Source organism: Hyaena hyaena, unplaced genomic scaffold (assembly GCF_003009895.1).
Source record: "Hyaena hyaena isolate Hyena2069 unplaced genomic scaffold, ASM300989v1 scaffold_7, whole genome shotgun sequence".
In the NCBI taxonomy this organism is placed as follows: domain Eukaryota; kingdom Metazoa; phylum Chordata; class Mammalia; order Carnivora; family Hyaenidae; genus Hyaena; species Hyaena hyaena.
Window position 1 is genome coordinate 8053220 of NW_024080639.1, and position 24966 is coordinate 8078185.

Below are 24966 nucleotides of genomic sequence, written 5' to 3' on the forward strand. Positions count from 1 at the left end.
TACTAGGTTGATCTAGTAGGAAATTCAAATAATACAATAGGATATAATGAAAAATAAATCTCCTTCCTATTCCTGCTGTCGTTTATTTTCTCCAGTTTCTTAATGAATGTGCAAGTATAAATTCATTTTCATATTATTTTTACAAGGTGTTCTGTACCTTGTTTTTCCAATTAACGCTGTATTTTGTTGTTTTTAATTTTTTTTTTTAATATTTATTTTTGAGAAGGAGAACACGAACAGGAGAGGGACAGAGAGATGAGACAAGGAATTCGAAGCAGGCTGCAGGCTCTGAGCTGTCAGCACAGAGCGGTACGCTGGGCTAGAACTTGTGAACCGTGAGATCATGACCTGAGCTGAAGTTGGATGCTTAACTGACTGAGCTACCTAGGAGTCTCAACATGGTATTTTGGAGATCATTATATCACTTCATACAGATATAACTCATTCTTTAAAGAGCTGCAGCGATATTCTGTTGCATGCATGCCTTAATTTGCCCAAGCAATTTGTTGTTGGACACCTGGGCTGTTTCCGATTTTGCTCTGAGAAGTAGTGCTGCAAAGTGCAACATCTTTTCACAGATGGATTTGAGTACAGGTGTAAAATACCTTTTCCACCATTTCTTAGGGGTGAATTGCTAGATTATAAGGCTAGGTCAATGGCAATGTGGATTTAAAATTTTGATATGAATCTCTAAATAGCCAAACGATTTACTCTTCCTATCAACAGCCCAGCTCTGCTGTATTCTAATATTAGGCCATGTACCACAGTAGACTGCATATTTTTTTTAGGGCAGGCACTTCCTAGTATTCACATTTGTCTTGCTGGCAGAATTTGCCTTCAATAAATCTTTGAGTTAACGTTGAATTTTATATCTCTTAGCGCCTATTCCAGGCTTGTCATATAGCAGACTCAGCATGTATCTAATACAATTCCTCAATAATTAGAGTGGCTAACAGGTACTGAAGTGTATTAAATGCCAGGACTTGTGCTAAGCGCTTTGCCTTCCACCACTTTCACTCAAATTCTCCTCCCTCCGGGGGGGGGAGGGCGTGTCCAGCACCACGACCCGCCCTCTCTGTGCATTCGTTGGTCGAGCCCGTCGCCCGTTACCGCCGAGTCCCGCCCAAACCACGCCCCCACGTATTCCGCAGGGCCAGGAGAAGGCGTGGTCATTGTGCCGCTGGACCATCAAGACGGTCTCCTCTCGTGAGAATCGGGACGTTCTCGAAGACCGGCACAGTGAGGGTGGGAGCGCGTGCCGCGGTCCCGCGGAGTCAGCGCTAGAGGTCTGCCGTCGCTGCTGGCGCGTGCCGCGCCCCGTCCCGCCCCGGCACGCAGGCTCCGCGCGAATTCGCGCACGCGCGCGCGCACCCGCCCAAGCCTCGGTCTGGCCCGCGGGGACTCGGCTGGCGGAGGCTGGGCCTCTGAGGTACTAGGGGAGGAGCCCGAGCTGCTGCCTCTGCCGCCGCCGCTGCTACCGCCACCGCCGCCGCTGTCGCCGCCGCCGCAGTCGCCGGAGAGGAGCATGTCTGCAACTCGAGCCAAGAAAGTGAAGATGGCCACCAAATCGTGCCCCGAGTGCGACCAACAGGTGGGCGCCGAGGGCCTGCCGGGCGGATGCGCGGGCGGGCGGCCGTTGCTGGCGGCCGTTGACTGTGCGGAGGCCGCCTCGCCGGGTCCGGGTAGACTAGCGGGTGGGCCGGCCCTTGGGCTCGGAGGCTACAGTGGGAGCGCGGAATGGGCCGGGCTGAGCCGACGGGGTGGCAGGGAGACTCCCGGGGCCGCATTCCGGCCGGTGCCCACCTGGCGGCGTCAGCCGGGCGACTGTGTGTGTCCGGCGGAGCGGGAGGGAGGCGTGGGTTTGTCTGGAGCAGACGAGGCGCCCCGTCTGGACCCTCCCCGAGTCGCCTGGCAGGCTCCTGGTGACAGCGGCGGGAGTGTGGGGGCAGCGGCCCAAGTGGACAAGCACGGCCCGTTCAGCTCCCTTCTACCCCGACGAGAATTCCCGATGTGCCCGGCTCCAGGCTCCGAAAGCCACTCCTGCCGCTCAGGGTTGCTTTGTTCACATAAGATGTATACGGTGAACCCCCAAAACTGTTCTACCGCGAGCTAGGCGGACGCTTAATATGACAAAAGGAGCCACAATGCAATGGTTTCAAGTTTAGGTGAATTTGAACAGTTTTTTTTTCTTCTAAATATATATTCCTTATATTTTTGACAGAAATAATCGTGAATCTTGACATTGTTTTGTGTGGAACATTATTGAATAACGCCCCCATTGAAGCCCTTGCCTTCAGGACACGCTTCACTTCCCCCGCCCGCCGTCGTATCCGCTGTTAAAAATTTGGCGTTTCTGCTTCCAGATCTTTTAAAAAATGTATATGTGGTTTTAGGAGTTTTAAATGACTTCTTTCTGCACAGAATTAATAGTGACAGCTGTAATTTTTAAAATCTCATTTTACTGTTAGTTTTATGCATACCTCATTCTTTGCTAGAATAATGGACGTTGCTATAAGTCTTACAATCTGTTGAGTTAAAACTCTCAATTAAAACCATCTGAAGGCCCTTATTCCATGCCAGTGTGCAGATCTGGGTGTGATTTTTTTCTTTTCTACTGAGACAATTTTTTCAAAATGGTTATCTTTCTCTTCACCTTTTCTTTAAAAATTTTTATTATTTTTTTTTTAAAACAGGAGTAATTTGTCTCCAGTAAATAGCTGGAGAGCTTTTTTAAAAAATAACATGCTGACATTAAGAGCATTCTAGTACGCTGATAATCTAGTAAAAGAAATGTTACAAGTTTCATTCGGCATATTTTTTGTGGGCAGTGATAGAAATGCAAGGAAGATTGTGTAAGGAGAATTACAGTTTATTCATCTTTTGAGTTTATGGAGTATGCAGTATAAAAACAATTCAGCCATGTTTTTTGAAGTAGAGTTAAACTTCTGTTCTTACCATTAAAATTTGTTAAATCTGACAAAATTGGATTTTGTGATTTAAGTCTCTTTGCAGGAGATTTTATCCATATTTAAATCATTTCCATTTGTTCCAATTAACTGCAGTATAAAGTTTACATGGTATGCTTCATGCATTCCAGTTTTTGTAGGGCACAAGTTATTGCAAGTCTTGACCTTATTTTACTTGGCATAATGGAACCTTTTGGGAAAAATAACCTGGTTTTAATATTCTGGTTAAAGAAAAAGGAAAGAATAATAAACTTGTTAGGAATCCCTGTAATTGTTCAGCAAAATGGGATCAGCATTTTATTTGGAAACACATTAATTTTGTTATACACACACAAAACTTCCCCCTCTAGCTGCTGTTACAAAATACCATATATTAGGTGGCTCAAATGGTAGTAATTTGTTTTTTCACAGTTCTGGAGGCTGGGAGTAGCACATCCTGACAGAGAGTGAACTTTCTGGTACTGTTCTTTTTTATAAGGGCACTAATCCTATCATGAGGCCCCACCCTCAGCATTTTAAACCTGATTATCTAATTTCCAAATACCTTCAAATTGAGGATTAGGATTTCAGTTTATGAATTTTTGGAGGAACATGATTCAGTCCATGGCAAGCTACTACATAATTTAAAATGTTGGTTTTGTTCTTTATTCTAAATATACACAAGGACTAATTAAAATTTTTGGTGATTCTTGGGGCTTCTGGATGGCTCAGTCGGTTAAGCGTGTGACTCTTGATTTTGGTCCAGGCCATGATCTCATGGTTTGTGAGTTCAGCCACGCCTCAGGCTCTGCGCGACAGTGAGGAACTTGCTTGGGATTATCTCTCCTTCTCTCTTTGTCCCTCTCCTGCTTCTGTGCTCTCTTAAAAATAAATAAACATTAAAAAAAACTTTTTGGTGATTCTTAAAAATAATTTATCTTTTACTAAAGGCAATTGGATTGAAGGAAATAAAAGATTAATTTTAGATTTCTGTTTATTGGAGAGTACAAGCTTTTTATAGTTACAAATGAAAAAAATTATAACCTAGAAAGCCATTTAAAAAAATGTTTATTAATTTATTTTGAGAGATAGTTTATGCATGTGTGTGGGGGAGGGGCCCAGAGAGAGAAGGAAAGATAAAATGCCAAGCAGGCTCTGTACTGTCAGCACAGAGCCCGACTCTGCTCCAGAACTTTCATGACCTGAGCGGAAATCAAGAGCTTAACCGACTGAGCCACCCAGGGGCCCCCAGAAGACCATTTTTTAAACATCATTAGACTACGATTCTAAGTCGTTTGATGAATATTAAAATAGAATTTAGGCATGGTTTATAAAGATAAGTGTAAAATCTTTAAACTTTGAGATTGTACCACTTTAATAGATTCCATATGTTCTTTGTCTGTGTATAAGTTTAAAAACAGATCAGCAAGCAAGAAAGACCTAGATTTTCATTTGCTTTATAACATCCCCTTTGTATCCTGTATTGAAAATGCGATTCTGAAACATCTAAACCGCAGTACTTTTCATTTTCGAGAGGTTTCACATCCAGTAGCTCAAATTATTGAACCATTTTATATATAGGAATATTCAAGATTCTTATTAGTTTTTTGGTGTCTTTTGTGAGTCTGTTTTTGCCTTAAAATTTTTAATAGAGAAGGTTTTTTTCCTATTTATAGGAAATTTTATGTGTTATGTAGCAAACATGTCCAATATAGGTCACTTTGGTTCTGTTAGCAATGAAATGTAAATAAGTTCTCTATAATGGGGTTATTTTGAACTTTTGGAAATGAATGAAACAATATAGGACCAGGGTCTTGTTTTTTGCACTTTTTTTTTTTTAAACTTTAACCTAATGGGGGGCTCAAACTCATTAACTGTGAGATCATGACCCTAGCCAAAGTCAGAGCCAAAATCAGACGCTCAACCTACTGAGCCACCCAGGGGCCCCTGTTTTTACCTGTAAACAATCTGAATGCACTTTTCAAGGGATAAATTGAGGGGCGCCTGGGTGGCTCAGTTGGTTGAGCGTCCGACTTCAGCTCAGGTCATGATCTCACGGTTTGTGGGTTCGAGCCCTGAGTCTCTGGTTCATCCTTATGGGGTATTGTCCATGCTGGTCGAGAAGGCTCTTTCTGTTTCTCTTAGTATCAGTCTCCATTTCATGTCATCTTTTTCATCTTGCACCACACATTCATTCATTGCAGACCTCAAACCCATGAGCCATGAGATCATGTCTTGAGCCAAAGTTGAAGCTGGATGCTTAGGGGTGCCTGGGTGGCTCAGTTGGTCAAGCGCCAACTTTGGCTCAGGTCATGATCTCATGGTTTGTGGGTTCAAGCCCTGAGTCGGGCTTTGTGCTGACAGCCAGCTCAGAGCCTGGAGCCTGTTTCAGATTCTGTGTCTCCCTCTCTCTCTGACCCTCCCCTGCTCTCTCTCTCCTCACTCTCTCTCTCTCTCAGAAATAAATAAAACATTTAAAAAATTTTTTAAAAAGGGATAAATTGATGCACAGTAAGTCATCAGTAAACAAAACTTTGGGTTTTTTTTATTATTTTTTTTTTATTTTAAAATCCTGAGACAATAGCATTAGAACTTTTTTTGGTATCATCTTTGGCATTACAACTGAAATTTAAAGGAAATTTAGGATTTTTTGTTTAAAATCCAAATTGTACTATAAAAGATTAGTATTACTAAAGTCCACCCTATTTAATATTATTTTCCTGGGATCTGGGTTGTGGTGGTTGGCTGTGTTTTTATCAGAGTTGCAATTAGGGGAAGAAACTTTCCATTTAAAAGGGACTTTAGGGTAACTTAGCTCAGGCGTATGAATGTTTCTTTGATCATAAAACACGTATGAAGGGGTGAAAATCTGCCTATCAATTAGTGTTTGTACATTCTTTATCCCAAAGGCAAATGCATGTATCTCATGTAGGTACAGCCCTCTGTTAGTTAATTCTGGATATGGGTTGGTATTTTTCTTGTGTGTAAGACAAAGACCTAAATTTAAATTTGTTTGGTTTTAGTAACTGGAAGAATATCCTTGCTCAGTAGCAAAGGATCTTTTGAATAAGAACATCATGTTTCTGTGTTTTTTGGATAGCACTAATTTAAAACAGTTTACCTTACAGTGAATGCCCTTAATAGTGTAAGTGTAAAGGAAATGAGTCAGTACCTATGAGGTTAGTTTCTGTGAAGATGTGAAATTTTAAAAATGTCAAACATCTATTTTGGGTACGTTTTACAGTATTAAAAACTATAACATATTTTCTGTCCTGATTTGAAAGAATTTCATCACATTCTTGATAAAGCATGCTGTTTGACTTATCTGGAGTTTGTTGATTTTTATAGGATTTATTGTTATTTTCCTTAAGTGCAAACTAGAGAACCTTTGTGTAGTAATTTCATGTAAAAAAAAGATTCTACCAAAATAGTAATTTAGCTTAATCAGATCAAGTATTTATATTTTAGACCATGAAGCGTTCTTTATATACATGGATAAAAAGCAAATTGTAGCTAAGCTTTCACACAAGCAGAACAATGGGCAATGGAATTTATCTTAAAAAGTGAATTGCAATTTTCTGACCATAATTCTGTTAGTACTTTTTATTGAGATTAATTTCTGGTTTTTGATGAACATGTGTTGATTTCAAGGATCATTAAGGCTAATATTAGTGAAACAACTTTGCAAAATCAAACTTTTTAAAATGATTTTTAATAACATCTGGCTTTTGAAAAATCATTATAGACTTGAAATGGAGAACGCCACTTGTAAGTAATTTACACATTTAGAAACAGAAGTTTGGGGGTGCCTGGGTGGCTCAGTGCTGACTTTGGCTCAGTCATGATCTCATGGCTTGTGGGTTCGAGCCCCTCCTTGGGCTCTGTGCTGACAGCTCAGCCTGGAACCAGTTTAGGATTCTGTGTCTTCCTGTCTCTGCCCCTTCCCTGCTCGGGCTTGCTGCGGGAGCTCTCTCTCAAAAATGAATAAAAACATTAAAAAAAGATCTAGATCTTGACTCCTATAGTCTCTAGTTTGTGCTATACTTTTGCCCCTCAAAGTGATTATTGTAAACTATTCTGTCGGTGGCAATTGGCATCTTGCCCTTTCATTTTAGAACCCAAGTCAACACTGATAAGTTCCCTTTAAAAAAATGTTTTGTTTTTTTTTAAATGTTTTATTTATTTCTAGGAGAGAGAGAGACAGCGTGAGCAGGGGAGGGTCAGAGAGAGAGGGAGTCACAGACTCTGAAACAGGCTCCAGGCTCTGAGCTGGCAGTCAGCACAGAACCCGACACGGGGCTCGAACCCACGAACCGCGAGATCATGACCCAAGCGAAAGTCGGACGCTCAACCGACTAAGCCACCCAGGCGCCCCTTAAAAAAATGTTTTTAACAGAGGTATATTTGGCAGCATTAAATTAGTTTCAGATATATGGTATAATATTTGGACAGCATAGGTTAAGATGTGTTCACCATAAATGTAGCTACCATCTGTCAGTATACAAGTCTATTCCAGTACCATTGACTGTATTCCTTGTGCTGTGCCTTTCAACCCAGTGACTTAACTTGTTATATAATTGGAAGCCTATACCTCCCACTCCCCTTAATTCATTTTGCCCATACCCCTACTGATCCCCCACCCTCAGGGGCATCAGTTTGTTCTCTTTATTTATGGGTGTGTTTCTGCTTTTGTTTGTTTGTTGATTTGTTTTTTAGATTCCATATTTAAGTGAAATCATGATATTTGTGTTTCTCTGACTTATTTCACTTAGCATAATATTTTCTTTTTTTTAAATGTTTATTTATTTTTTGAGAGAGAGGGAGGAGCAGAGAGAGAAGAGAGAAAGAATCCCAAGCAGGCTCTGTGCTGTCGGTACAGAGCCCTTGAACCCACGAGCTGTGAGATCATGACCTGAGCCAAAATCTAGAGTAGGACACTTTATTTACTGAGCCATGCAGGCACCCAGCATAATAATTTCTAGGTCCATCTATGTTGTCACAACTGGCAAAATCTCATTCCTTTTATGTCTGAATAATTTTCCTGTGTGTATGTGTGTGTGTATCACATCTTCTTCATCCATTTATCTATGGATGGACACTTGGGGTGTCTCCATATCTTGGCTAATGTAAATAGTGCTGTAATAAACATAAAGGTGCCTATGTCTTTTCAAATTAGTGTCTTCCAGTTGGACCCTCATTATTATGCTGGGATTTCTTTAATTACTTTCTAACCATGCTCCCTTTTCTAACTGGTTGTAATAAACTGCTATCAAATATATATTTTAGAAAATATTACCTTTTATCCTCCATATTTTCCCTTGCTGTGATTCTCTTATGGTGTTCTATGGTCACTCCCATCAGCACATGTTTAGCATGCATTTTCTACACTCATGGTATTGTAAAGCATTAGGACAATGTAAAGATGTATAAAACATAACAGTCTCAATTTGTTGTAAGGGGGAGGGGTTTAAATAAATCTATGACCCCTACTTCAATAATTTATCATTCAGTTCAGGAGACTACATAAACACCGAGAAGTTCAATAGAAGAATAGTAATAATACACTTTTTCTTATTTTTGTACAGGTTCCTGTTGCATGTAAATCGTGTCCCTGTGGTTATATATTTATTAGCAGAAAACTTTTAAATGCAAAACACCCAGAAAAATCACCATCTTCTACAGGTAATTGTGAAAGTTTACCATATATTTAGCTTTTTGATGTAGAAATGTAAAACTAATTTTTGTGAATTTACTATTTACATCTGTGTTGAATTTAAAAATTAAAACCTATTGAAGTATGCCTTTGGTTCTTATTAGCTGTTGGAAATCATCTTATGACATCAGTTTGCTCTTCATTCCATTTAAATGTTAACTCCCTTATAATACTGATGAAATCTGTTTTTTATTATTGGAAGATGGAGAGCCAGTGAAGAGTGTTAAGCAAGGGAGTGATCTGATCTGATTTTTAAAATTAAATAGTTTAATTAAAATACAATTGTCATTCAATAAATTGCACATATTTAAACTGTACAGTCTGACAAGTTGTGTCATGTGATTACATTAGTCACCAAAATCAAGGTAATGAAGGATGTCCAATCATTCCCAAAAGTTTTCTAGTTCCCCTGTGTTACTCTCTCCTTACTACCCCTGCCCCCAGAAAACCACTGAAGTGTTTTCTGTCACTATTCCTAGAACTTAATATAAATAGAATCATGCAGTATGTACTCTATTTTTTTGCCTGGCTTTCACTGAACATAATTAGGATTCAGCCATATTGTTGTGTTTATCAATAAGAATCAATTACTTTTTACTGTTTACTAGTAGTTTTTGTATGGATATGTGACAATACGTTTATTCACTGGTTTATGGACATTTGGTTTTACCCCCTCAGTGCTGGTAAAATTTATAACAACTTTCAAGTTTTGTTTTGTTTTTTTTAATTAGTAACTGGAAAAATATAACTTGATTTTGAGGTGAATATAAGTTTTAGACATATTGGTTATTTTTTATAATTCTCTGGTTTAGAATGTCTAAAAAATAATTTTGTTGGAGTTTTACTTTCCCATTAATGTAGACAAATTGGATTTATTCAGTGGGTGTATTTATTAAAAGATGAAATTTTGTTATTCTTGCATGAAATCAGAACAGTGATTATCTTCAAATAAAAGTAATTGATTACAAATAAATTTTTAGTGCTTGCTATATACTAGGTACTGTTCTAAGCCTTGGGCATAAAGTAATGAATGAATCTACTGTCAAGAGAGGTTAACTGCTGTCATGGAGCTTACATTCTTGTGGGCATGAGATAGACAATAAACAAACAGGGCAGTTACTGGCTTGTGATAAATGCCTTGTAGGAAATTAAAATAGATTGCTGTCCTAGTATGTGACTAGAAGGCTACTTTTGATTGAGTGACTGGAGAAGGCCTCTCTGAGAAGAGACATTTAAACTGCTGAATTGGAACGAGGGGCTAGCCATGATAAGATCAAGAACATTCTTGACAGATGAAATAGCAAATGCAAAAATTTTAGGGCTGGAAAAAGTTTGGTATATTTTAGGGATGAAAAGGCCAGTGTGGTTGCCGTGTAAACAGTAAGAGTAGGGGGATGTGGGAGATGAGGCCAGAGGGATAAGCAGTGGCCAGATTCTGTAGGGCTTTGTAAACCAGAGTAAGAATTTTTGGATATTGTTCTTAAAATCTGAGGAGAAACTATTCGTAGGATGTGGGATGGAGTGAGGGGAAGGTAGGATGATCTGATTCGCCTTTTAGAAATACCATTTTGGCTGCTGTCTAGAGAAGGGTGCACAAGAAAGGTGTACAGGTGGGCTATTGCAGGGGTGCCTGGGTGGATCAGTCAGTTAAGCATCCAACTTTGGCTCAGGTCATGATCTTGCAGTCTGTGAGTTTGAGCCCCAGGTTGGGCTCCTTGCTGCTAGCTCAGAGACTACAGCCTGCTTCAGTGTCTTCCCCTTTCTCTGACTCTCCCCCACTCATGCTCTGTCTCTCAAAAATAAATAAACGTTAAAAAAAAATTTTTTTAGGGGTGCCTGGGTGGCTTAGTTGGTTAAGCGTCCAACTTTCGCTTAGGTCATGATCTCACGGTTCGTGGGTTCGAGCCCCGCGTCAGGCTCTGTGCTGACTGCCAGCTCAGAGCCTGGAGCCTATTTCAGTCTGTGACTCCTTCTCTCTCTGACCCTCCCCTGCTCACGCTGTCTCTCTCTCTGTCTCCTAGAAATAAATAAACATTTAAAAGAAAATTTTTTTTTTAAAAGAAGTGGGTTATTGCAGTATGTTAACTGAGTAGGAATATTAAGTTAGAGAGTGGTTAAATTATAGTAGCAGATAATTCAAGCATTATTTATAGTTACGTCTGTGAGAGGTCTGTTTATCCTAGGAGGCAAGAAAATTATTTACTTCCATTTCTGTCTCTCTTTGAGTTTGCTCCCTTTCATTATGAGAATAAAGACTTTGCTGGATTAGTTATATGAATCGTCCAGAAAGTTTGTTAAAAAATGGGTTCTCCTTGGTCTTATTCCCTAAAGAGTTTGGTTCAGGTATGGGAACCCTGGAATGATTCACTGACAATGCCGAGTACTAACCACTATACAATCACAGCTAGAATGATTCATTCAATAGATATCTGGGGTGGTGTGTCAACTCAGTTCTGAGTCTTCAAAATGAATAAGACCTAGTTTGTGCCCCTTAGCAGGACAAGCATGTTAATTTTTTTTATTCAGCAAATATTTTTCGCCTCCTCCTGTATACCAGTGGCTCAGATCTGACATGAGATAAAGAAGAAACACAGCAAGGATAGTGAGAAGGGACAGATGCTGCAAGTTAAGGATTTGGAATCATTTGAACCAGAGGGAAGAATTTTAACAGGGACTCCTAATGACTTGAATTACTTGACAGAAAGGAAATAATAAAAAGGAAGACAAGTTTTGAGGGAAAGATGAAGAATTTAGTTTTAGATGTAGTTATAAAATATCCATGTGGATTATTTTTTTTCCCAGTTGGACATAGAGTTTAAAGCTCAGGGACTAGCCTCAACTGGAGATAAATCTTTTTTTTATGCTTATTTATTAATTTTGAGAGAGAGTGTGTGCACGTTCACTCCTGAGCAGGGGAGAGGCAGAAGGAGAGAGCATGAATCCCAAGCATGCTCCATGCCTATCATGGAGCACTATGCAGGGCTCTTTCTCACAATGTGAGATCATGACCTGAACTGAATTCAAGAGTTGGATGCTTAACTGACTGAGCTGCTCAGGTGTCCCTGGGTATAAATCTTTTTCCCCCCATGTTTATTTATTTTTGAAAGAGAAGCAGAGCATAAACATGGGAGGGACAGAGAGAGATGGAGACATAGAATCTGAAGCAGGCTCTGGGGCTGCTGATAGTACGGAGCCCAATGGTGGGGCTCGAACTCACCAGTGTGAGATCATGACCTGAGATGAAGTCGGGTGCTTAACCAACTGACCCACTCAGGCAACCCTGGAAATAAATCTTTTGAGCCATTAGTGAATGGTAGTTGTCATCATGGAAATAGATGAGATTGTGCCACAGAGTCTATAGGGTAGGAAGAGGAAGGGAGTTCAGAGACTGAACTCTGGCAAACTCATAAATGGTGGAGGTTGTTAGGGAGTTTAAGTCAACTGAGAAGATCTACATGTACATGTCAAATGTAGGGGAGCAAACAAAAGAGAGTGGTGTTACTTAAGTCGCGGTGATAAATAAGAGGCAGTTCATTATTATACATTTGTAGTTTCCTGAGGTTTTTTTGTTTAATAAAAGTGGCCTTGTGACCTCAAAGTAAAGATGAGACATTGAAGCCTAGAAATTTCCTGGAAGAGGAAGAGGAACCAGCAAAAGAAACAAGAAAAAAAATGGAGGAATATCAGAAGTAGACTGTGCCATAGAAACCAAAGGAGGAAACAGTTTTAAGGAGAAAAGTTAAGAATATTCAAAGCCTAGGGGTGCCTGGGTGGCTCAGTCGGTTAAGCGTCTGACTTCGGCTCAGGTCATGATCTCTCACGGTTCATGGGTTTGAGCCCTGCGTCAGGCTCTGTGTTGACAGCCAACTCAGAGCCTGGAGCCCGTTTCAGATTCTGTCTCCTTCTCTCTCTGACCCTCCCCTGCTCACTGTCTCTCTCTCTCAGAAATAAATAAAATAATTAAAAAAAAAAAAGAATATTCAAAGCCTAGAAAACCGTTTGGTATGGTACAAACATGGAAGTTGGAAACTTTGGTTTCAGATTCCAGTTTTGTCACTCTCTAACAGGTTAATTGACCTCTGAGCCACTGCTGTTTACTTGCATGTAGGGTAGGTTTATAGTATCAACCTTAGAGGATTGAAATGCAGATGAAGTACAAATAAAAATGGCTAATGTAAACAAAGTTTAGTATATTATAGGTACTCAGTAAATATTGCATTTGCAATTAAATTTCTTAAAAGTAAGATTTATCCTGGATAGTTTATAGTATGTGGGAGATTGAGAAGAGTATAAGCTTTAAAATCTCTACAGTTACCAAGTACTTGATGAACATTGTCAATGGGTTCCAGAGCATTTCAGTTTTAATAAGAAAATTTGTGAAAGAAAAAATGAAAGTGGACAATATATATGTGGAAGGATAATGAATTTCACTAATAATTAGGTAGATGCATTTGAAACAAAATACCACTCCTTTTACCCACATTTTGACAAAAACGTAAAGGATTTCCAGGTGCTTTTATGCATATGGTAGAATGAGTACTCATACTGATGGTGAGGTTATAAATCACCACAGCCTTTTGCAGAACAGTCTGACAGTAGTTGATAAAAGTTTTCAATGCATATAACCTATACTCTAGACTTCTTTATCAAGAGGTATGTAACCTAGAAATACAGTTGTTTATAATACACAATTAAATATTTATTAGGATTTTCAGGCAACAGTGTTTATAATAGCAAAAGTGAAGCCAAATATTGGTGGGGAATGATTAAGTAGGGTATATGTTTTAGGGAACAATAGTATATGCCAATTAGAGAGAGTGGTGCAGATTGTTATGTATTGATGTGGGAAAATCTCTAAAACAAAGTTAATTTAAGAAAAAAAAGTACAGGGGGCCCCTGGGTGGCTTGATGAGTTAATCATCTGGCTCTTGACTTTGGCTCAGGTCATGATCTCACAGTTTGTGGGTTCAAGCCCTGTGTCAGGCACTGCTTGGGATTCTCTCTCTCTCTCTCTCTCTCTCTCTCTCTCTCTGTCTCTCTCCTCCCTCCCTCCCTCCTTCTCTCCCCTTCTCTCCCTCTCTCCCCTTCTCTCCCTCTCTCCCCTTCTCTCTCCCTCTCCTCTCCCTCCCTCTCTCCTTCTCTTTCTCTTCCTCCTTCCCTCCCTTCCTCCCTTCCTCGCTCCCTCTCTGCCTCTCCCCCATTCATGTGCCCTGTCTCTCTCTCAAAATAAATAAACTTTTAACACTTAAAAAAAGAAAAAAGTACAAAACAATACTTGCATGAACTTTATTTTTACAGAAGTTTTTTCTTGTAACGAGTACTTTAAAAATTTACTCTTAGTAACTTTCAAATATCCAATAGAGTATTATTAGCTATAGTCACCATGTTGTATGTTACTTGTCATGACTTATTTATATTGTTGTTAGAAACTTGTACTTTATATATTGTATATTGTAATTAGAAGTTTATAGAACCCTTTTCAACCCAATTCACACCCCCCCCACAAACCTGCCAGGTCTTACCTCTGGCAACCACCGGTGTCTGTTCTCTGTTATTTATGAACTTAGGTTTGTTTTTTAAGATTTCACATATAGGTGGGATTATATGGTATTTATCTTCCTTTGTCTAACATATCACTTAGCATAATGCCATCCATGTTGTCAAAAATGGCAAAATTTTATTCAGTTATTCTGTCTTATGGATGAATAATACTCCATCAGTGGACACTTTAGGTTGTTTACAAATCTTAGCTATTGTAAATAATGCTGCAGTGAACATGGGGTGCATGTATCTTTTCGAGTTAATGTTTTCGTTTTCTTTGGATAAATACCCAGAAGTAGAATTGCTATTTTCTATTTTCCTTTTTTTTTTTTAATTTTAAGACCCCACAAAATGATTTCTGCATTGATAGATCACTAAATAAGAAGGGAGGAATCAAGGAAGACTTTTACTTACACAATTAAACATTTAAAACAAGAAAGAGAACCATCTGTAAAGTTCAGATTGCAGTTATTTTAAAAGTGAAATCAAAGCTCTAAAAGATAATTTTAAATTTCAGTGGGTTGAAATTTCTTTTTTTTTTTTTTTTATTTTTTTAAATGTTTATTTTGAGAGAGAGAGGGAGAGACAGAATCTGAAGCAGGCTCCAGGCTCTGAGTTGTCAGCACCAAGAACTCACAAACGTGAAATCATGACCTGAACTCAAGTGGGATGCTTCACCAAGCTACCCAGGTGCCCCAAAATTTCTATGGTAATTTTGTGACATGTAGGAGGAACATAAACTGTTAAGTCAAATAGATTTATCTAAGCTTGAATTGCTTAAAACTCATTTTTTCATATATACTAATTATCTTTATACCTTCATAACACAGTAGAAATAGAGAGGTAGGACACTACCTACATAGAACTTTGTCTAGCTGAAAATACATTTAAGTAAAATTTATTATGGAAATTAAAGGATTTTTACAAGTTTTTAAATTTTGATGAGGGGAAGAGATGAGTGTTACAAATAAATCTGTATTAAGATGGGGCACCTGGGTGGCTCAGTTGGTTAATCTTCTGACTTCAGCTCAGGTCATGATCTCCATTTTGAGTTTGAGTTCCATGTCAGGCTCTGTGATGACAGCTCAGAGCCTGGAGCTTGTTTCAGATTCTGTGTCTCTCTCTCTCCCTGCCCCCCACCTCCCCCCCGCTCACACTGTCTCTCTCTCTCTCAAAAATAAACATTAAAAAATTTTTTAAAAGAAATACTTAGTCTTTTGTATAAGTGCATAGAACCTAGAGGCAATTAATTATTCTTTGATAACTTTCCAAATGAGTTAGGTATATGCTATTCCTTTTATTCTGTTTAGGGGGCCAGTATTAAATGGAGATAGGTTTTTAAAAATTAACTGTCTTGTTCATGTAGGATTTCATTTCTAAATTAAATGCTTGCCTAAGAGATTAAAAAATAGATGTTGGAGAGGATGCAGACAAAGAGGATCTCTTTTGTACTCCTGGTAAGAATACAAATTGGTATAGCCACTCTGGAAAACAGTATGGAGGTTTCTCAAAAAATTAAAAATAGAGATACCCTATGACCCAACAATTGCACTGCTAGGTATTTATCCAAGGGATACAGATGTGCTGTTTCGAAGACGCACATGCACCCCAATGTTTAAAGCAGCACTATCAAAATAGCCAGTTTGGAAAGATCCCAAATGTCCATTGACAAATGAATGGATAAAGAAGATGTGGTATATATATTATACAATGTAGTTTTACTTGGCAATCAAACAGAATGAAATATTGCCATTTGCAACTACATGGATGGAACTAGAGGGTATTATGCTCAGCAAAAGTAGTCAGACAGAGAAAAACAAATACCATATGACTTTAACCTTATGAGGAATTTAAGATACAAAACAGATGAACAGGTGAAGCAAAAATAATAAAAAAACAGGGAGTGGGACAAAACATAAACGACTCTTAGAGAATAAACGGATGGTGGCTGGAGGGATTGTGGGAGAGGGAATGGGCCAGATGGGTAAGGGGCATTAATAGGAAGATACTTGTTGGGATGAGCACTGGGTGTTATACATAAAGGGAATGAATCACTGGAATCTACTCCTGAAATCATTGTTGTACTATATGCTAACTAACTTGGATGTAAATTTAAAAAATAAGTGAATTAAAAAAGAAAAAATAGCTTTATATTTAAGTCTTAAATTATTAATTTGAAACAGTTTCTTTAAAAAGAGATTAAAGGAGGGACCCCTGTCCTGCTCAGTCGGTGGAGCATTAGGACTCTTGTTTCAGGATTGTAAGTTTGACCCCACATTGGGTATAGAGATTCCCCCAAAATTTCTTTAAAAAATAAAAAGAGATTAAATGAGAAATACTGTATTTCCTAAAGTTGAGAGTGTCTGTACTGTAGACCAAACCTTGAGCACCAAATATTTGGTCACCAAAAATTCTGATAGAAGCAGTTTTTGGTGAAAACAAACTCTGCTATGTTCCAGATGTTTAAATTTGTTTTTTCTGATGGTTATTCTGGGTGTTTTGTGATATCAGGGGTGCCATTTTGCATTTAATAATTATAGATATGCCTTTTTCCTTTTAAAATTTTAATTATAAAAACTATAAAGATGGGAGTCTAAATGGCTCAATTGGTCAAGTGGCTGTGGTCAAGTGACTGTTGATTTCAGCTAAGGTCATGATCTCACAGTTGTGAGACTGAGCCCCAAGTTGGGCTCCATGGTGGATGTGGATCCTGCCTGATTCTCTCTCCCTCTCTCTCTTGCTTTCCCCCACTCATATGCTTCCTCTCTCTCTCTCAAAAAAAAAAAAAATACAAAGAAAAGTAAACTGAAATTCTAAATGACATACTGGTTCATAAAATAACTTCCTCTAAAGGTAAGGAAAAAAGATATAAAACAGTACAAAATTGGAAAAGCTCATTAATATTTAAACTGTATATATCTGGGGCACCTGGGTGGCTCAGTCAATTAAGCGTCCAACTTCACCTCAGGTCATATCTCACGGCTCGTGGGTTCAAACCCTGTGTCAGGCTCTGTGCTGACTGCTCAGAGACTGGAGACTGCTTAGGATTCTGTGTCCTGCTCTCTCTGTCTGTCTGTCTCTCTCTCCTTCAAAAATAAACATTAAAAATAAATAAATAAACTGTATATTTCTTTAGGTTAAGCTTAGATAAATAACCTCAGTTTTAATTGGGAAGGAAAAAAATGGATACAAAAATAAACTTTTCAAATTATTCTCTAGGATAAATTAATAGGCAAAGGCTGATAAGTAAGCCTAGAAGTCTATAAATGGCACTCACTTTTAGTTAAGAGAAAAAAGTGAAATGATTATTGCCAATTGATTGCTAGTACCTTTTATAAACCTAGTGATTAAACATTGGGTAGTAAGTGATCCTCAACTCTAAATTGACAATGAATGTTTGGTTTTGTTATTTCAGAAAACATTGTTTCTTACATGCTAATCACTTAAGATTACTATACATTTATATATAAGACATGGCTTTAAGTTTTTGTTTTGCCTTTTGATGGAAGAATGCATACCTTTACATCTGTACCTGTACATTTAGGTTCTTAATCATATAGTTTGTATAATAATGTCAGTATTCATTTTTAAGACTCTGTAGAATCTTGTGACTTCTTCTAATTAAGACTGGCTGATTTTAAGTCTGCTGCATAGCTGTCATACTAAGATTTCTTTCCTTTGTACTCTTAGGATAATCCCACTTTTTCTTATGTACAATTTTTTTTAACTTGTGTTTTTATTTCTGAAATAAATTTTCCAGAAAATTGTTTTAGGCCTGGAAAAAATTTTTTATAAAAGATATGTGGTGGAACATTTCCTGTTTTCCATTGTGTGGAAGCCCTTTACTTTGTACTCCTATTTAAATGTCATTCTCGGGGCGCCTGGGTGGCTTAGTCGGTTAAGCGTCCGACTTTCGCTTAGGTCATGATCTCACGGTTCGTGGGTTCGAGCCCCGCTCGGGCTCTGTGCTGACTGCTAGCTCAGAGCCTGGAGCCTGTTTCAGTCTGTGACTCCCTCTCTCTCTGACCCTCCCCTGCTCACGCTCTCTCTCTCTCTAGAAATAAATTAAAAAAACCTTAAAAAAAAAATTTAAAAAAATAAAAAATAAATGTCATTCTCATTCTTCCTCAGTCCTTTCCATATAAGGGCTCAAATCTTCAGTATAGGGCAGTTTTTACCCATTATTTCTTTTTCTCCATTTGTTTTTCCTCTTCCTCCTGCCATACTAATTACATACTTATTGCATAATATCAGGGTTACCATCCACAGAGACTGACACTGAATTGGACAAATAGAGTTTTTTCCCACTGTATAGTAAAGAAAGATGAAGTTGGCACTGTAAGACTGATTATTCAGTGATACCATCAAGGACCTGGACTCTTCTCTTTCTTCTGTCTTGAGATGGCTTTTCATCTTCAATGTTACAAGATATTGTACCTCCAGGCATTCCATAAGCATTCCAAGTAGGAAGAAGAGGGAAGGGCAGAGGGACAAAGGGACATGCCAGCTATGTGCTTACCCCCTTAAAAATTCAGCAACCTTACCCAATTCCACATACTTGTCAATGGCCAGAACAAAATTCTATGTCCACTTCATCTGCAGGAGAGTCTTGGAATGTGTATATATTAGCTAGGCCCATTGCCCTCTTGAACAGAACATTCTGTTCTTAATGGATGAATATTAGATTTCTTGGATCTACTTTTCACCTATTCTGTTTTTGGTTTTTGGTGTTCCAGGAAATTTCATGGATTTCCCTTCCTAGATCTGTAATTTTGTCTTCAGACATGCCCGTTATTTAGCTTCTTTTGCATTTTATTTTAATTTTTATTTTACAAATAGTTTATTGTCAAGTTGGTTTCCATATAGCACCCAGTGCTCATCCCCACAAGTATTTTGCATTTCAATTTTGAGTAGTTCATCTTGTTTTCTAATTTCTTCTTTTTCATCGAGGTGAATTAAACATAACATAAAATTAGTATTTTAATCATTTTAAGCACTAAGTACATTCATATTATGTACTTAACCATCACCACTATTAATTTCCAGGACTGTTGTTGTCTTCCCAAACTGAAAGGCCATACCCATTAAACAATAACTCTCCATTCCCCTTCCCCACTGCCCCAGTCAGCCGCTATTTTTTTTTTTGGTACCTGTGAATTTGACTAGTGTAGTTATTTGCTATTTAGAATCACACAGTATTTGCCTTTTTGTGTCTAGCTTGACACAAAAAGCTTTGATGTCTTTAAAGTTCATCCATGTTGTAGTATGTGTCAGAATTTCCTTTCTAAATAATACTTCATTTAGGTTTATACTACATTTTGTTTATTCATGCATTGATGGACGCCCCTTGGCTATTGACAATAATGCTGCTGTGAACATGGTTGTTCAAATACCCGTTTGATTTCCTGATTTCATTTCTTTTGTATATATGCCCAGAAGTAGAATTGCTGGATCATATGGTATTTTTATGTATATGGTAATGCCATATTATTTTCCACTGCAGCTGCACTATTTTATGTTAGCAGCAGTGCCTAAAGTTTCAAATTTCTCCACATCCTCATCAGCGCTTATTTTGTATGCTTTTGATAATAGCCATTCTAATCCATATGAAGTGATAACTTGTGGTTTTGATTTGCATTTTTCTAATGATTAGTGATGTTGAACATCTTTTCATTTGCCTGTCATCTTTGGAGAAATGTCTAAGTTCTTTGCTCATTTTTGAATTGGATTGTTACTGAGTTATAGAAGTTCTTTTTATTCTGGATATTAATCCCTCATCTGATACACGTTTACAAATAGTTTCTCCCATTCCATGAGTTGCGTTTTTACTCTGTTTATAATATCCTTTGATGTACAAAAGTTTTAAAATTTTAATGAAACCCAGCTTGTCTATTTTTTCTTTGTTGCCTATACTTGTGGGGTCATGTCTAAAAAATCATTGCCAAGTCCAGTGTTAAGAAGTATTTTCCCTTTTTGTTCTAAGCATTTCACAGTTTCAGCTGTTGTATTTAGGACTTCAATCCATTTTGAGTTAATTTTTGTATATGGTATAAAATAAAGGTCCAGTTACATTTATTTGCATGTGGATATCCCCAATATGACTTGCTGAATATATTATCTTTTTCTCCTTGAATCATCTTGGCACTGTTATTGAAAATCATTTGACCATATATTCAAGGATTTATTGCTGGGCTCTCTATTTTATTCTTTTGGTCTGTATATCTGTCATATGGCAGTACCTTTTTTGACTACCATAGCTTATTAGGAAGTTTTGAAATCAGGAAATATGAGACCTCTGACCTTGTTTTTCAAGATTCTTTTAGCTATTTTGGATTGCTTGAGAGTTCATATGAATTTTAGGATTAAGCTTTCTATTTCTGCAAAAGAATCTTATTCTTAATGATATAAAGTCCAGTCAGATCTCTCTCAAGGTATGCATCAGAATGTTTTAAGATTGTTTTTTCTTGTTTTTTGAACTAAAGTTCCTCCTATTTTATCTTGTTCTGCCCCTATTACACTTTTCATTTTCCTTAAATTACTGGTAATTCTTAATTGCCTATTGATATTTATAAATGAAGAACTTGATTTATCAGTGTAGATAATTCACATGTTTTAAAGGTCTGTTTTGACTACTGATCACTTTAGTGTACAACTAGTTGGGAGGCTTTTGGGATGTAAATTATACGAGCTGGGTGATACTGTTGATTTCCATGATTGCCAAAATAAGGAAAGGTTCATTCTGGGAGAGAATGCAAAATCCCTTATAGTATTTCATTTTTAAAATTTTTATTTATTTTGAGAGAGAGATAGAGAGCAAGTAGGGGAGGGGCAGAGAGAGAAAGGGAAACAGAATTCTAAGCAGGCCCTGAGCTATCAGTGCAAAGCCCAATTCAGGGCTCGAATTCACGAACTGTGAGGTCATGACCTGAGCTGAAATCAAGAGTCTGTTGCTTAATCGACTGAGTTACTCAGGTGCCCCAGTATTTTATTTCTATGAGGAGTTGCCATTTGTTTCTATCTTCTGTATGTGTTTTGGAGGTTCCTTATGTCAGTTCTTAGGCCCAACTGTTCAGCAATAGTCCTGTAGGTATTCTGATGATTATTCGTGGCCTGCTCTCCCTTACTGTACTTTTTGATCTATCCTGGGAATATTTTGGGAAAAACAGCTCTCCCTTCTACAGGAGCCAACTTTTGTTTCTAATTTGGATAGCAGTTTCTTCTTTTCTGGTTTCCTAATCAGAATCTGTGAGCTTGCCAGTTGGCTGAAACTCTGTAATTTCAGATGATTGATAGCATCCTTTCCCTGTTTCCGACACTACAGATTTATTTTCCTTTTTCCCTCTACCTTTTATCCATGTTTATTCTCATTTTAGTGGGAGTTTTCATAAAGGGGGTGGTAGATGTATGTGCTCAGTCTGATTTTATTTATTCGTCACTACTTAATATGTGTAAGTAATGTTCTCGATTCTGTGAATGAGACAAAGGCATCCCAGCTTTCATAGAGTTTATATTCTAGTGAGAGCCTGAGCATATAAGTAAATAACAGATTATAGTAGTAGTGGATTATAAAAAGTAATATGGACTATGAGACACAGAGTCTTATTTATAAATCAACCATTTAAATAAATGGTTTCATTAAAAGTTTTGGGAAGAGAGCTCTAGGCAGAAGGATTAGCAAATGCAGAGACTTAAGGGGAGGAAGGAATTTGTTGTAATTAAAGGGAGGTATGTCTGGAGTGTTATGAACAAAGTGTCTAGCAGTATGAGAAAATTGGAGAGAGGCAGATGTCAGGTCTTATAGGCAATTGCAGTCTTTGATAAAGAAATTTAACTGTAGTTTTTAATACAGTGAAAAGCTAATAAAAATTTTAGAAGGGGAACTATATGGTTTGAATATTTTAAAGATAATTTTGGCAGCTACAAAATATATTAAGTTTGGATGTTGCCCATAGAGGTAAAGAGATGAAGTAATTATAGACATATTTTGCAAAGAATGCCTGTGGACTTTTGTGGTGATAGGAAACAAGCTGAGTCATAGATGACTACAAATTATTTGGCTTTTGCAACCGTGTGCTGCTATCTATTAATAAAAGGAGACGTTGGAGGAGGGAAAATCAAGAGTTTTTTAGGTTTTTTTGTTTTGTTTTGTTTTTACAATTGAAATGCTTGTAAGATAATAGAGTGAAGTTGTCAGGTAGGCAGTTGGAACTTTGGGAAGAGGTTAGAGTTAAAAGTATAAATTTTGGAACTGTTTGGGTTTATGGATTGTCTAGGGTTTAAGTATGAGAAGAGAGCTCAGGTCAGAGTACCAGGACTTTAATATTAAAGATGAGAAAGAACCTAACCTGGTGGAGGAAAAGACAGCAAAGAAGATAAAGAGGAATGGTTAGTGAGATGGGAAACCTGGAAACCTGAAAATCAAGTGAAGAATAATTTAAGGAAAAGAATAGTCAACTTTGTTGAATTTTCTTTCTTTCTTTTTTTTTTTTTAAGTTTATTTATTTTGAGGGGGAGGGGCAGAGAGAGAGGGAAACAGAATCTCAGGTAGGACCTGTACTGTCAGTGCAGAGCCTGATGTGGGGTTCAAACTCAGGAACTGCAAGACCATGACCTGAGCCGAAGTTGAGTGCTAAACTAACGAAGGCAGGTGCCCCATCTTCTTCTTTTTTTTAATGTTTATTTTTGGGGGAGAGACTATGTGTGTGCATGGGGGAGGGGCAGGGAGAGGGGAACAGAGGATCTGAAGTGGGCTCTGTGCTGACAGACCAGCCTCATGTGGGTCTCGAACTCCCAAACTGAGATAATGACCTGAGCCGAAGTCAGAAGCTTAACCGACTGAGCCACCCAGGCAACCCTATCTTTGTTGAATTTTTGAGGGATGGTATTAAGATGATTAAAGAGTGAAGCTGTTAGATTTGATAATACATTTTTGTCCTCCTGGATGATCAGTTTCATTGATTGAGGAACTATATTGGAATGGATTGATGAGGGAATGGGAGTTTGAGAAACTGAAGGCAGAAAGTACAGATACCTCTCTTTTTTGAGAAGTTTGGCTAATAATTTAGAAGTTTGCAGAGATGAGTGGGTAGCTGGAGGAACAACTCTAAATTCATTGTTGAACTTAAAAAGGCACACCATAGCTCTGCCTATCACTATTTGTTTCATTTTTTTTTTTTAGAAGTGTTCTAAGGACACACAAGAGACAATGGCCAACCTGTCCCCATTAACACCCACATCTACTCCTTCCCTTGCATATTATTTTTAAGCAAATCTCATGTAATTTCAATTGTAAATATTTCATTATATGTTTCTAAAAGACAGACCTTTAAAAACAGAAGCACAATTAAAATCAACAGTTCCTTAATATTAAATACCCAGCTGGTGTTGAAACTTTCAGGTATCTCATAAATGGTCTTAAAATTTTAAAAACCAGGTTCCATGTTAAAAATGGGCAGTATCTTTTTTAGCTCTCTTTTATTCATCGTTTTTTGTTTGTTTTTCCTTGCAAATTATGTTAAAGATACTATCACTTTTACATTTGGATGTGCTGTTTGGGTCTTCATAGTATAGGAATGTAGGATAACACATTCCTCCAGTGACTTGTTTTTCTTGTAAATTGTAATTTGGATTCAAATGCTTGATGGGATTTGATTTTCTTGACAAGACTACTTAATAGGTAGGTAATACCTATTAAAGTAGGTAACACCTTCTATCAGGAGGTGTATAAAGCCTGCTTGTCTCTGTTTTTCTGATGCTAGCAGCTATGTTAAGTACTTATATCCTTTAGTTCATTTCTGGTTGAAAACGGCTGTACTTTGATTTTATCATTCTTCATTTTTTATCCACAATAATCCTTAAATGAGAAACTTCTCTTTATCTGTTCTTTTGTTGCCCAGTAAGTGGGCAGTTTGAATAGAAAAAGCAGAATAAATGCTTTATTCTTTTCTCTTTAAGTTTTCAGAATAGTGAGTTGGTTTCAAAATAGTGTCTTCCTATTTTAGTGGCCAAGTAGTTTGTGCTTTTGTTTTTGTATTTAATGTCATGTTCTTGTAGTTTTCAGTATGTATGATGTTTCAGCTATTACAGTTACTATTTTTATTGATACTCAAGTTGTCCTACAGTGGCCAGGCCTTTTGAAGTTGCCCTTGAAACCTTTAATAAGCCTAGTTGTCTTTGATAACTTGCAATCTGGAATAATGAAATGTTCTTGCATCATCTGATATATGTCTGAGATTAGAATTAATTCTCTAAAGATATGGTATTTGGAAGTAATCATTACTATTTTTTTAATTTTACACTAGCCTATTAAGCATAATTATATTACAGTCTTTTAAATTACTCCTTTTACTTCTTGGGAAGTATGAATTTTATTTGTTTGGCCCTTCGCTGTTGTGGTTTTAGGCATTTTGGGAAATTCTCTTTGTTGCTTTTTAATTTTTAAAATATTTTTAATGTTTATTTTTGAGAGAGACAGAGCACAAGTTGGGAGGGGAAGAGAGACAGAGACACAGAATCCAAAGCAGGCTTCAGGCTCTGAGCGGTCAGCACAGAGCCCGACACAGGACTCAAACTCACAAACCTCAAGGTCATGACCTGAGCTGAAGTTGAACACTTAATCGACTGAGCCACTCAGGTGCCCCTTCTCTTTGTTGCTTTTGAGTTCAGATTACTAAAACATATTTTTGTTTTTTAAAATTTGTCTTTCCAACATTTTGAATTGTTTGGAATGAGAAGGATGGCTTCTTGCATTATTTAAGTCACCAAATT

At 37.7% G+C, this 24966-nt stretch overlaps 1 protein-coding gene across 2 annotated transcripts in view; it reads left to right on the forward strand.

Moving 5' to 3' along the window:
* The first annotated feature begins 1181 nt into the window (after positions 1-1181).
* Positions 1182-24966, forward strand: part of LOC120238576 (UPF0547 protein C16orf87 homolog) — a 32062-nt gene continuing 8277 nt past the window's right edge. For both annotated transcript variants that reach the window (XM_039242372.1, XM_039242382.1), the window contains exons 1-2: positions 1182-1591; positions 8531-8627. In XM_039242372.1, coding sequence (XP_039098303.1) covers positions 1526-1591; positions 8531-8627 — 163 coding nt within the window. In that variant the 5' untranslated portion in view covers positions 1182-1525. The remainder of the gene's footprint in view (positions 1592-8530; positions 8628-24966) is intronic.